The following is a 13,095-nucleotide window of genomic DNA, read 5'->3' on the forward strand; positions in this document are numbered from 1 at the left end:
TTGGAGCCTTCGTTTATTTCTGTACCATTTTGTTACTTAAGGAAAGTAGAAAGCAAGTATTGGAAAATATTGTCTATTGGGGTTCTGTATGTCTTAAGTGTACAGCTTAAGCACATTAAGTACAATTTTTCATTCATAAATTCCAAAGTGAATGTAAAAGGTTTTTCTCCCCCCTAAGATAAGGGAGCTGGTAGATGCTATCCACCTAATGTGTCATCTTTTGCCCTGCAGGTACCTGAAGCTCTTCACTTTTCTCCCCCTTCCAGAGATTGAACACATTATGCAGCTGCATGTTAGAGAACCAGAAAAGCGGGGTGCTCAGAAACGACTTGCTGCAGAAGTAACAAAGCTTGTTCATGGACAAGAAGGTCTGGACTCTGCTAAAAGGTTGGCTTTAGAATAGTTAATGCTCCCAGTCCACAACACAACTCTACACTGAAGGTTCCGAGAACATCTTGGAAGAAAGGGAGGACTGGAAACTGGCTGTGAGATTGTGTCTCCTAGAAATGACAGGGAAACTTCACCCACATTACAACAGTAAGGCTGCCTCAACACGTGTAATACAGATAGGTGTGCTAACATGGAGGGGGAATCTCATGAGTCCCCGCCCCTCAACAAAGAACTACAGGCGACTAAGGAATGCTGAGAGGAGAAGTGAATACTCAGTGAAATTTAGTGGATAGACAAGAAAAAATTCAAGATGATTGTAGGAGTTTCTCATGACTAACCTGGACTGTATTTAACTTATTTTTAAATTGTCTTTATTGGATAAATCTTTAAGTTAGTGAGTCACACAAAATAGATGCTGCTATTGAATGAAAAACTATACTGTGGAACACAGTGGGCACTCCGTAATTGGTCGGGGAAGGGGTAAGCAGTCCCTGATGTGGTTTCATGTTTTTCAGGTGTACACAAGCCCTTTACCATAGCAGCATAGAGGCACTGGAGGTCATGTCTGACCAAGAGTTAAAAGAATTGTTTAAAGAAGCTTCATTTTCTGAATTAGTTCTCGACCCTGGAACAAGTGTCATAGATACTTGCCGGAAAGCAAATGCCATTCCAGATGGTCCCCGAGGGTAAGATTTAGCTTTCTTTCTTTCTTTTTTAAATGAGAGTGAATGTTTAACACACACAGCACTCCTATACCGTCTTTAATAAACATTGTCTTAGCATTACTTTTTAACCCTTTCATCGGCAAGTCTACAGCCCTGCAGTAGTCTAACCTGGCCTTGTCGGGGCTCCAGACTGACATTACAAGGAAACAACACCAAGCACACTGTAAGTTCCTGCCGTGACTTACAGACTTTTATCAAACAGTTGTTTTTTATTTTTGTTTTTTGAGTAACGTATGAAGAAGTTATCACCTCACTCCGTTTTGAACGATGTTTCCTGCCTCATTTTGATTTTCGCCACTGATTGGATATGGGGCTCTGCCTAAAAGAAACTGTTCCCATTTGGGGACATGCTCTTCTGCTGATATCAGTCCAGTAACAGATCTCAAGAGAATGCACTGCAGGCTGTGGACGTGGCTTAAGCCTGACCTGTAAAGATTTCTCTGCAGCTTCTATGTCCTACAAGAGACTGATGTTCCTTTTTGAAGCAGTCTCAGTGGCTTGGAGGAGACATGCCCTTTTTGTGTTGTGATCTCCGAAACTATTCATTTTCTGAAGTAACATTAATCTTTGTGATACTGTTTCTTCCTGTCTTTTAGAAAGGTGAATTTCTTGAGTGAACAAGGAAGTCATCTTTAATCAAAGCTTTCTGGCTCTCCACTTAATAGCTTCCTCCACATTGGCCCACTGGCCTGGGGGGAGGTGGGTCGTGGCCACACTGCACCCACCTCTGAGCCCTTCCGGGAACGCCTTCACTTTGATTCTTGACTTTCTGTGAGGTGCTGAACTTGACAGCATGTCTCCAGGATGTTTTCCGGATACTGCTGTCACGTACCTCATTTCTTGTAGAAGTTAGGTTCATAGAGTTGGAGATGTCTTGACCTCTCTGTAGAGGACAGTGCTCCTTCATTCAGTCCTTCACTGTGATTAGTCAGCTCAGGAATTTGGTCACAGAGAAGTGAGAAGATTCTCAGGACCTCCTCTTACTCAGCCTGTAGCCTCATTTGAGGACAGGATTTATTTTAAAATTTAATTGAAAAGAAATGAGCAAAGAAACAGAACTTCATAAAGCTTATAAACTGTAGAATATTCTCCTTGGGCATTACATTTTTCTGCATATTACAATTCCTCAGCTCTACCATATTATCAGGGAATACTACTTTTGCCCTACAAAAATGATTTGGCATGTCGAGTGTCAATTTATAACTGTACATGTTATAAATGGAACATGTACAAGGAAAAGCAATAATCAGAAACCCTTTGGTGCCTCACCTGTGGGACTTTGCACATAAAGTCCCTGTTGTTTGCCCATGGTTACATGAATGACATTTGTTACAGTTGCTTTGAATTGTTTTGAAATGTCTGCCTCTCCATTGAACTCTAAATTTCTGGGTGCAGACCGAGAGCCATGTCTCCTTGTTCATGGCCTGCCATTCTACCTTATCTATTTATTCCCCAATGTTTTACTTAAAATTAATTAAGTAAAAGTTTAAAAAATGCACTAAATTTAAGGTTGGAGTCTACAGCAAATCTGGGTTTATGCATTTTCTTGTTTCGCTCTGGTGTATTTGCTGATTAGCCAGTCAGCAGTGGTACTGTATTTTTCATACCGTAAATAGAGTTGGCCTGCATATTCAGCAATGTAAGCAGTCTTCCTGGAAGAAAGGAAACGGGAACATTTTTGTTGTTGGCTGGATTTTATAAAGCTGTTTTCAACAAGTTGCTTAACTTTATTTAGTCACACATGCCAATAAAAGAAAGCCACTTACTTTATTCACAGACTTTAAAGGCTCCCTCCCTTTTGCTGCTTCTCCTTGCTTGTCAAAATTACTGTCATCCAGTGTCTTAACATCTTATCTGACAAAAGTTCCCAGCCCTCACCTATCCAGTGTGCCCCTAGAGAAACATCCAGGCCTTCACAGCACAGCACAGTGCTGGATAGTGGTGTTAACATTGTCTTTAGCTCTTTGATGCTATTTATGTTTAGCACATAGTAAGTACTTCATTGAATAAATTGGATGTGAAAGTCAGTAAAACGTACTTCTGGTATCATACATTTATTAAACCAGCTATTGATTTTTCCATTTATGAAAGCTGATTAAGAATTTTGATACATTTATTAAACCAGCTATTGATTTTTCCATTTATGAAATCAGCTGATTAAGAATTTTGTTTTTATTCAAACAGTACTATTCATAGCCTTAATATTTTCCAGTTTCCTATTAACTTTTCTTAAAGATTCAAGTAGTGGTATTTGTTACCTGTATCTTTTTTTTTTTTTTAAAGATTTATTTATTTATTTTGTATACAGTGTTCTGCCTGCATGTGTCCCTGCAGGCCAGAAGAGGGCACCAGATCTCATTACAAGTGGTTGTGAGCCACCATGTGGTTGCTGGGAATTGAACTCAGGACCTCTGGAAGAGCAGTCGGTGCTCTTAACCACTGAGCCATCTCTCCAGCCCTTGTTACCTGTATTTTATGGGTAGCATACTTTAAAAGCAAAATTGCTTTTTTATTTTCAGGAGTTTCTTGTCTGGCAGTTTTTTCCCTCACAAGAATAGAAATTCTGAAAAGTAAATCTCCATTAAAAGCCATTATGGGGTGAATGTGTCATAAAGCTGGTCCATCTGAGCCTGTGGTGCCAGCCTGTAATCCCAGATGCTTGGGAGGTTAAGGCAGGAGGATCACAGGTGTAAGACCCACCTGAGCTGAAGTTTGAGTGTAGGTCAGCCAGGTGACCTACTGACAGCTTACCTCAAAAAGTAGAAGTCAGGTCATTTCAGGTGATTGGATGCTTCTAGTTATTAAACCTTTCTATTTTCAGGTATCGGATGATAACAGAAGGTGGAGTCAGTATAAATCACAGACAGGTAACAAATCCTGAGAGTGTTTTAGTAATTGGACAACATATTCTCAAGAATGGACTTTCCTTACTTAAAATAGGTAAAAGGAATTTCTACGTTATAAAATGGCTTCAGTTGTGAAAGATTTTCTCCAAAGATTTTGTCCATCATTCATTTTCAAAACATGGAGGGTCTTAAAAATCAAGAATGAAATATACACAAGGCTTTACAATGTAAACACCTTTGTGCATTTTTAAATAAATAAAGTGTTATCTAACTATGGTTTATTCTTATGAAAGATCTATCCATCTTGCTTCTTGGACTGATGAAGAAGTACAATGGAAATGAAGTCTATGGAATTATACATTACTGATTGCAGTAGTGTTAATATAGTTCTATAAACTAGGCAAGGTTCTAATTTGTTTCAAAGTGAGAAATCTGTTGGAAACAAATTTTTTGACTGATGCTAAGAAGTAAACAGAACAGAGAAACCCTGTCTCAAAAGCCCCCCCCCCCAAAAAAAAACAATTCTTAAAAAGAAGTTAGATGTGGCAATGGTTCTTAATAGAAACTGTAATAATTTTTTCTCAAAACACAAATCAGTACTAGATTTCATTTGTAGTTTAGTTTTCCACTTCTGTGCCTGTGTTTCAGTATCATTCTATTTACTCCTAATGGCCTATTTTTGTCAGTGAGTTCCTTAGCAGGCATTTTCAGGAACCAAAGAACAAAAGTGTCTCACCAAGTATGTAGTCAGGAGAACAAAGATGAAGGAAATCTTGAGGTCAGACTAGTTTAGGTTTGTATACACCAGGCAAGTTAATTCTCCAGACTGTCTGTAAAAGTCAAGATAGTGTCACGGGGTTGTACATAGGGAGCAAGTGAAGCAGAAAGTGTTGAACAGCTTCTGGAAGTCTGCAGCAAAGTGTAGTGTTCACGTTCTGAGCAAGTTTCTCTCTTCAATCTGTAGACATGGAGATTAACAAGGCCTTGGTGGTGACAATGTAACAGGAAAATGCCATTGTGGTGGTATTGTGTTCCCCAAAATATGTGTACCCTAATAAACTTACCCGGGGTCAGAGACAGAACAGCCACAATATTAAACATAGAGGATAGGCAGTGGTAGCACACGCCTTTAATCCTAGCATTTCAGAGGCAGAAATCCATCTGTTCAATGCTGTGGTATCGTTCTGTATAAATAAAACACTGATTGGCCAGTGGCCAGGCAGGAAGTATAGGTGGGACAAGGAGAGAGGAGAATTCTGGGAAGTGGAAGGCTGAGTGGGTGAGACACTGCCAGCCGCCACCATGACAAGCAGCATGTGAAGATGCTGGTAAGCCACGAGCCACGTGGCAAGGTATAGATTTATAGAAATGGGTTAATTTAAGCTGTAAGAACAGTTAGCAAGAAGCCTGCCATGGCCATACAATTTGTAAATAATATAAGTGTCTGTGTGTTTATTTTATAAGTGGGCTGTCGGACTGCCGGGGCTTAACAGGCCCCTGAGAGAAAACTCCAGCTACAGTTCAAGGATACAGCCAAGCATGGTGACTCACGCCTTTAATCCCAGAAAGCGAGCCTTTAATCCCAGGGAGTGATGGTAGAAAGGAAAGATATATAAGGCGTGAGGACCAGAAACTAGAGGCATTTGGCTGGTTAAGCTTTCAGGTTTTCGAGCAGCAGTTCAGCTGAGATTCATTCTGGATGAGGACTCAGAGGTATCCAGTCTGAGGAAACAGGATCAGCTGAGGAACTGGCGAGGTGAGGTAGCTGTGGCTTGTTCTGCTTCTCTGATCATCCAGCATTCACCCCAATACCTGGCCCAGGTTTGATTTTATTAATAAGTACCTTTAAGATTCATGCTACATGCCATAAAACTTCTGGTGCAATACAAGTTGACTTGTTAGGTTAGGAAGTAGATCCAGCTGTTTAAAAGATACAGTTATTTAAACCTTTTCCTGAGGCAAGTCTGGAAAAAGTCATTTATTGGCAAACTTTAATGTCATTTCATACCAGCAGCTTTATTTACACAGAAAGAACATACAGTGGTCTTATAAATATGCCAGAGATTATCTCCTGTTTCAGAACACAGCTCGGTGTAAAAGCACACAAAAGCAGCTTCTGTTTTCTTTGTACAAAGTGTGTAGTGCTAACAAGTACACTATGGTAGCACATTTTTAAAGCTAGTATCTTCCATTTAAAATCTATTTGAAATGTTGGGTAAAGGTGCATTTCCCCCCTTACAAATTCAGAAGGCTACAGTGGTAGTCATCTCTCTTAAGAAATAAATCATAGATACCTAATAGTTGGATGGCAGGGTACTTTTTTAAGTGCTAACATACTTAGGCAGTGTGCACTCAATGTCAAGCTGGTACTATTAACACATTATCATCAGACTGAAGTTGACCTTTTTGTGTTTGAGATTATTAAGTGGGTATCTTAAACTAAAGATAACATGTTCTTGTTTTCCTTGCTAATAATACTTCATAAAATGCCCTGGTATAACCTGAAAAGAAATTTTAATATTTTTGACACTAATGTATTATTTGGTTAGAGACAGAACTAGATACACCAAAGATTTTCACTTAGGACTGAAAAATTTTTAATGCTGTTTATACCATGAATTGCCCAGGCAATTTTCAGTTTGTAAACATGACCCTCAACCTCTGAATACAGTTTAATAGTCTATAAGCTTTTAGGTGTATGTGTATGTCCAAGTGTTTCTCTTTAAGTCACCAAGTTCCACTAGTGGTTTCATACCATTATTTGAATGTTTTCTCTTGGTATGGAACTAAAGTGGCCATTACTAATGTGTACAGAGTAGAATTTTAGGTCCTACCTCACTTATTAGTCTTGGAGTCTTGGAGCCCAATGCTTTAAGGGTGTATCTGAATTGCTGTTACTCTTACTTGGAAACTAAGGGAAATTTAGGTCATCATTGGATCTTTTAAAAACAAAATGACCATCCATTGTTACCAAGTAAATTCCCAATAGTTGTTTTTAATGCAGGAAGTCAATTTATGTCTTCAGGCTTAATTATGAATCGAAGTATATTTTAATTTTTAATACACGAGGGCAGTGTAGACTCAGAAGTGGATAAACCATTAACTACACAGCCTGTTCCTACATCTTTGAGTCTTTCAGCTCTTACACATTTAAAACAGCAAAGGTTATAGCATTTTGTTTTTTAAGATTATGAAAATGAAGGATAAGTGGATACATTGATTATGTGAGGAACTTGCCAAGCTCCATCTTTTAGAGCCCAATTGGTCTATATAATAGTGCATGCATTATAGTCATGAAATGTCCTGGAGCTTCCTTTCTGGACTACGGTTACAGCTTTAAGACTAATAAAAAGTTACATGGGTCATCATATCCACACGCAAACTGCTTTGTACAACTAGAATATCAATTGTTCTTGTAAGTTTGACTGAAACAGACATAGACTTGATATACATGTATCACAGGAAACTTTAAAAATGTGAATTAAATGTGATTTGTAATGCAGAGTATACTTTTCAGCTTGTATATAGCCAGTCTTCACACGAGCAAATTCATACACTGCAATACATAAGTGTTCATAAATAAACTTCTACTCAGGTAGGCAGTAGCTAGCAGGTTCAAGTCAACAAAGTCTGGGTGTTAAACAGTTCTGTTCACCAGAGATGAGTCTCTCGGATTTCAGCAATAATTTGACTGGCTCCTTGTAATGCCTACATTAAAAGAAATTAAAAAATTCAGTTACGGTGTTAATCTGAATTTTGTAAAGAAATTTCTCCATTTCAATGCTTAAAAAAAGAAAGGCAGTATCTTCTTTGAAATTTGAATTTAATCAGGCACCAATGAGTGGGAGTGGGGGACAAGATCAGAATGCAATTTTAAAATTTTGTATGTGTATATTCCAGGGAGACAAATTGAAAACAACTTAATAGTTACCTTTAACATATCAGCTGCTTCTTTTCTACGCTGTGCCATGTCCTCAGATTCAGTCAGAAGGTCATCTAATAAGGAAGATTTATACAGCTGTCCTACTAATTCACTCTGAAGAGTATCTTTCACATGATTAACCAAAAAATGCATCACTGCCTTTGGGACACTGCAAAGCAAAGTAAAATTGTGACACTTTTTTTTTTTTTTTTGGTTTTTCGAGACAGGGTTTCTCTGTGTTGTTTTGGTGCCTGTCCTGGGGACTCGCTCTGTAGACCAGGCTGGCCTCGAACTCACAGAGATCCACCTGGCTCTGCCTCCCGAGTGCTGGGATTAAAGGTGTGCGCCACCACCGCCCGGCCCAAATTGTGACATTTTGGTAATAATTCTATTGAAAAAAATTAAGACCAGTGGTTCTCAACATGTGGGTCACCACCCCTGGGTGGGGGTTGTCAAACGACTCTTTCACAGGGGTCACATATCCGATATTTACATTCTGATTCATAACAGTAGCAAAATTACAGTTATGAAGTAGCAGGGAAAATTATGGTTGGAGGTCACCACAACATGAGGAACTGTATTAAAGGGTCACAGCATTAGGAAGGTTAACAACCACTGCTTTAGACTTTAAAGAGTATGGCTTCGTAAAATAGTAAATATGAATAAATGAATATTTAATATACTTAGTAAAAGAGATACCTTCAAGTAACATTAAGCAAAGCCACAGTCCTTGATATTTTAGCTTCATTCATTTCACTTAATCTTTATCCCATCTATAAACACAACATTGACTATTATTCTTAACAGCCAAAACTGAAAGTCAAATATCCATAATGTGATGATGAGTAGACATACAAAATCTGGTATAGCATATAATCCAGTATTATAGTCAACTGTAAAAAGCAAGTGCTGATCCATACTATAGTATGAACAAGCTTTAAAACACACTGTCAAGTAGATTAGATTTAAGGCCCACTCTACAAGACAAATCCCATACCTGGCACCATTACTGGGCCAAGAACCTCTGGCTGCTAGACAGGTCAAAGACCTTAGAAGAGAACCTACCACTATTATACTAAATGGATATAGTATTAAACCAGTTCATAATGACCTATCATGATACTCATCTTGTTTGCTGTAGATGGTGGTTAACATAGAGACCCACAAGTGGCCAAGATGCAGAGAATAAGACATTACACAATATTCAGCCCTAAATAGCGCACCTATATCTCTTCCCAAGGGTCAAGGATCACTGTGGAAGGCGTGGTGGATGACAAGGAAACTTTTCTGGACACAGCAGGGCAGCTGCAAATACGAACTCAGCAGTTGTGACAGCATGTACAAGACTAGTGCTAGCCTAAACCAGACCAAAATTCAGCATGATTAGGGTGTAAGGTACAGAGCTCCATCCCCAGCAGAGGAGCTACTGGAAATTCTCAGCTGCTGGGAGAGGGTTAGAGTGTAGCCTCTGTTAAGTCAACCAAACTCCAGTACAAGGCCATACATCCAAGAACATTAGGCAGCACAAACTGGCCTTGATTGGGAAAGGGAAAAACAAACATCTGGGTGAGAAAGGGTTGAGGGAGATAGATCTGGGAAGAGTTGGGGGACGGAGAGTGGAAATGATCAAAACACAAGAAATTCTTCAATATTTTTAAAAAAGGGAGGGACACCCACAAGTGAAGGAGCCAGACAAAAGAACACATAATAACTATTGTGTTCCCATTTAACATGAAACATCTAATAGGCTAATTCATAAATATGGTGTATTAGAAGTGAGGCAGATAGGAAGTTATTATTGACAAAGGGTGTGCTTTATATTGAATAAATTTTAACTACGTCAACCATATTTTATTTCAATTTTTCCAGAATTTTTTCACAAGAATATTTCTCAATTTTTTTCAGAACACTGAGGGGGATTGAATCCAGGGCTTCATAAATACTATACTAAACTAATTCTATACTATAGCATGGAAACCACACTGCTACCCTTTTCTAATTACTTTGTTTTGAGACTTGGGGTGGGGGTGGGGAGCATTTCAGGCTGGCCTTATATTTGTGATCATTTTCCTTGAGGCTGAATATATATTCAATATCTGTGATTGCAGACATACATCACTATTCCTAGATCCTCTTATTTTTTTCCAGCTGATATATAACATCCTAATCATTCCATGTCAATAGACTAATAAATCTTGCTACCACAGTTAAGATTTAGAATCAAAGCTAATCTAAAATTTTTAATGTATGATTTTTAAAAACAGATCATGAACTCATCCAGCAGTATTTATAAATTAATACTGACCTGTCTTGAATATTTTTTCTGACAATTAGAAAGTATGATTTGATGAGTCTTTCAATAACCTCACAATCTCGCTGTTCACGGGCAGACAGTTTTCGTGCAACTGGAACTGGCTAAAAGGATAAGGGAAAAATATTACTTCTGTGCTATTTTGAAATGGCAACATTTAATATTTAAAAGAAAATTTTTTGAGACTTTAATTTCTTCTGTTTAGAGACTGTCTACTACTAACTTGGTTTGTCGGTAGATTTAAATCAAACTGTTATGGCTTACCACATCCAGCAAATTGACAGCATGGCCTTTCTGTGGACTTGCTGGCATAATTGGAATTGGTTTTGATTTTTCTTCAGCAAGTAATTCTTCAGCTTTTGAAGTTTTCAGCATTCCTCGCCAGTTGCCTGTTGCTGGTTCTTGACCACCATCTCCAATCCCACCACCTGCAGATGCAACCTGAAAACACACGTTCCAAACCTATACCCTGTATATTTGACAACAGATGAAGTTCATTTTCTTGGATGGTAATCAAGAACATACAGGTAGTACCTATCTGGAATTTATTCAAATAGATAATGAAGTCACAGATGATGGTGGCACATATCACTAGAAACTTGAGAGGTTCTGTTTAAAGCTGTCTGCAAGCCAATAGGCAATTCAGGTCCCATTTAACTAATTTTTACTTTTTATTTATCATTTATTGACTTTTCAAAATGTTGCATCTTTCTCTACTCCTCAAACACTAGACTAAAATCACAAACAAGAAAACAGAACTGCTACTTGGTTCCATCTCGTCAAAGTAATCTTCAATACTAACCACTGAACTAAGCTTACAGAGCTGTGAGCTCATGTCTCTACATATTTCTAAAACTAGTTTATATCCCTGAAGTCAAAATAAAAAGTAGACCTCTTTAATAAAAGAAGACTACATCCTTAGACCCAACTATCACATTAACAAGCTACCTAGAATGTGAAATGTAACATAAGCAACATAAAAGCTCCCTCATAGTCCGTACTCCTGAGAAAGGATCCAGTGAGAGAATCCATTGCTCCTCTTCACCACAATTGTTTCTGCAACCCTATTTTCGGGGTTCTGACTCTTGGCTTCTAAAAGAAAAAAAGTGACTATTTGCTACAGTGGGAAAAACAAAATATATCAACGTTTAAGAGATGTTTTTAGATCTTTAAGATCATCTAAACATAGGAGAACTGAGTCAGATAAATGTAGTGGGAGACTGTTATGGTACTTGTAAGAAAAACAGCAGTTTGGGGAATCATTCAAATTTGAAAAATCTGTCATGGTGTCAAAAATATAAAAGTGATGTTTATATGTAGGTGTTACTGAGTAAATTACATTTTTAGTGTTTATTAAACATACATGAATTACGATAAATTAAATGAAATCATAAGGAAAGTGAACCATGAATGAAATGAAACTTATGTGGTGATTTGCATGGTTCTCTGAAGACCATGGCTGAGAGATGATGTCTGTAAGGCTCAGAGAGTGAGAAACTTAAACCTAGAAAGTAAGTAATGGAAAAAAGAGGGAAAGGAATATTCCTGGATATTCTACCCGTGTTTTCTATGAAAAATATTATCAAGAATCAATAAGACTTAAACTCTCCCAGTTTCCATGTTTTGAATTTGCTTAAGCTTTGAAAGCCCACATGAAATTCTGTATTTAGAGTTAACATAGAACTTGATGGGAAACAGGAAAGCACTGAGGCGGCTAGAGCTCAGACCTTTACAGAGGAAATGTCCCAGAGTCCATTTCCAGCTCCAAAATCCTAATCTCTTCCAAAAGAAGACACTGGAAGCTAATCTTGAAGGTAGGAGAGGTAGGAAAGGCTATTTTTAGTAGAAATCAGTGTTAAAGCTAGACTAATGGCACCTTACACGGGTTAGATAAAAGGAACATTAAGACCATAACACAGACAACAAGACATGGAGGTTACTGTACAAACAAGTTTTTGATGAATTTGAAGGGTGTTTTAGTGAGAACCAAAGGCACCAACATTTCCATTCTAGAGCAAGAGACTCACATTTTTAGTTTCTCTTCTGCTGTCCTGAATTAACTGTTAAAAGATATGTTAAAACATGCAATTTAACAAGCAAGATTTAAATAGCAATAGCTTGAAAATTTAAAAGTAGAAGATAATTTCCTTTTAGAATTATTTTTCTATGTATAGCTTCTATATAGCAAGCAAAGGAAAGCAAGTCAACAATACTTGGATATATACTTTGCTACACAATTAAAAAATTCAGATTTAAGATAGTCTAACACAATACCCCATATTAATATTATTTTATTCAGCATACTGTCTCCAAACTCGGCATGCAAGCTTAGATTAGGAATGAGAACAGACCTTGCCATCAGCCTCAGCAGAAGCGGCAGGGGAGGGCTCCTGGGAGGCAGGTGCCAAAGCACTTGGAACTTTAGAAGACTAAAGGCAAAAATGCAGGGGGGGGAAAATCAAGGATGCCAAAAATGCATTTGGAAACATTTTATAGTCAAAATTTCCCCCCTATAACAAAATAGTAAAGTATAAAAACAAAAGTACCCACGGAGATAAGAGTCTGTACTCTGCTTTATTTCCTACAGCACTGCCACTTGTTAAAGTTTTCCTGCAGATGAACAAGTAAGAAAACCTAAATCTAAAGCTGCTGCTCCTTTTGGTGGTTGTGGGTGGGCGATCACTTACTGAGAGCCTTTCTGACAAGGATCCCAGGATAAGAGGTACAACAACTGCTCAAAGTTACTGCCAAGAAGTAACACCTACTGCATACAAAGTTGTCTCCCTTACAACAAAATCACTGTTGAGCAAATCTGAATCTTTTTTTTTTTTTTTTTTGGTTTTTTTCGAGACAGGGTTTCTCTGTGTAGCTTTGGAGCCTTTCCTGGAACTCACTTGGTAG

At 38.0% G+C, this 13,095-nt stretch overlaps 2 protein-coding genes and 1 pseudogene across 11 annotated transcripts in view; 1 reads left to right on the top strand and 2 right to left on the bottom strand.

The window, feature by feature from the left end:
* The window catches only part of Yars2 (tyrosyl-tRNA synthetase 2), a 52,793-nt gene that overhangs the window by 3,205 nt on the left and 36,493 nt on the right, over positions 1-13,095 (top strand). For 2 of the 3 annotated variants that reach the window (XM_052739967.1, XM_052739965.1), the window contains 3 exons: positions 232-387; positions 906-1,076; positions 3,937-4,237. In XM_052739967.1, coding sequence (XP_052595927.1) covers positions 232-387; positions 906-1,076; positions 3,937-4,096 — 487 coding nt within the window. In that variant the 3' untranslated portion in view covers positions 4,097-4,237. Of the gene's footprint in view, positions 1-231; positions 388-905; positions 1,077-3,936; positions 4,238-13,095 lie in introns of those variants that run through there. The other variant, XM_052739966.1, reaches the window with a different exon arrangement.
* On the bottom strand, positions 1,083-3,930 carry LOC128111723 (uncharacterized protein C3orf14 homolog; annotated as a pseudogene).
* The window catches only part of Dnm1l (dynamin 1 like), a 61,114-nt gene continuing 53,943 nt past the window's right edge, over positions 5,925-13,095 (bottom strand). For 2 of the 8 annotated variants that reach the window (XM_052739962.1, XM_052739954.1), the window contains 6 exons: positions 12,546-12,623; positions 12,222-12,254; positions 10,459-10,635; positions 10,189-10,298; positions 7,893-8,052; positions 5,925-7,669 (listed from right to left, as the gene is read on the bottom strand). In XM_052739962.1, the coding sequence (XP_052595922.1) occupies positions 7,613-7,669; positions 7,893-8,052; positions 10,189-10,298; positions 10,459-10,635; positions 12,222-12,254; positions 12,546-12,623 (615 nt within the window). In that variant the 3' untranslated portion in view covers positions 5,925-7,612. The remainder of the gene's footprint in view (positions 7,670-7,892; positions 8,053-10,188; positions 10,299-10,458; positions 10,636-12,221; positions 12,255-12,545; positions 12,624-13,095) is intronic. The other 6 variants (XM_052739964.1, XM_052739955.1, XM_052739960.1 and 3 more) reach the window with 3 other exon arrangements.

Source organism: Peromyscus californicus, unplaced genomic scaffold (assembly GCF_007827085.1).
Source record: "Peromyscus californicus insignis strain IS unplaced genomic scaffold, ASM782708v3 Scaffold_16__1_contigs__length_79575227, whole genome shotgun sequence".
NCBI lineage: Eukaryota > Metazoa > Chordata > Mammalia > Rodentia > Cricetidae > Peromyscus > Peromyscus californicus.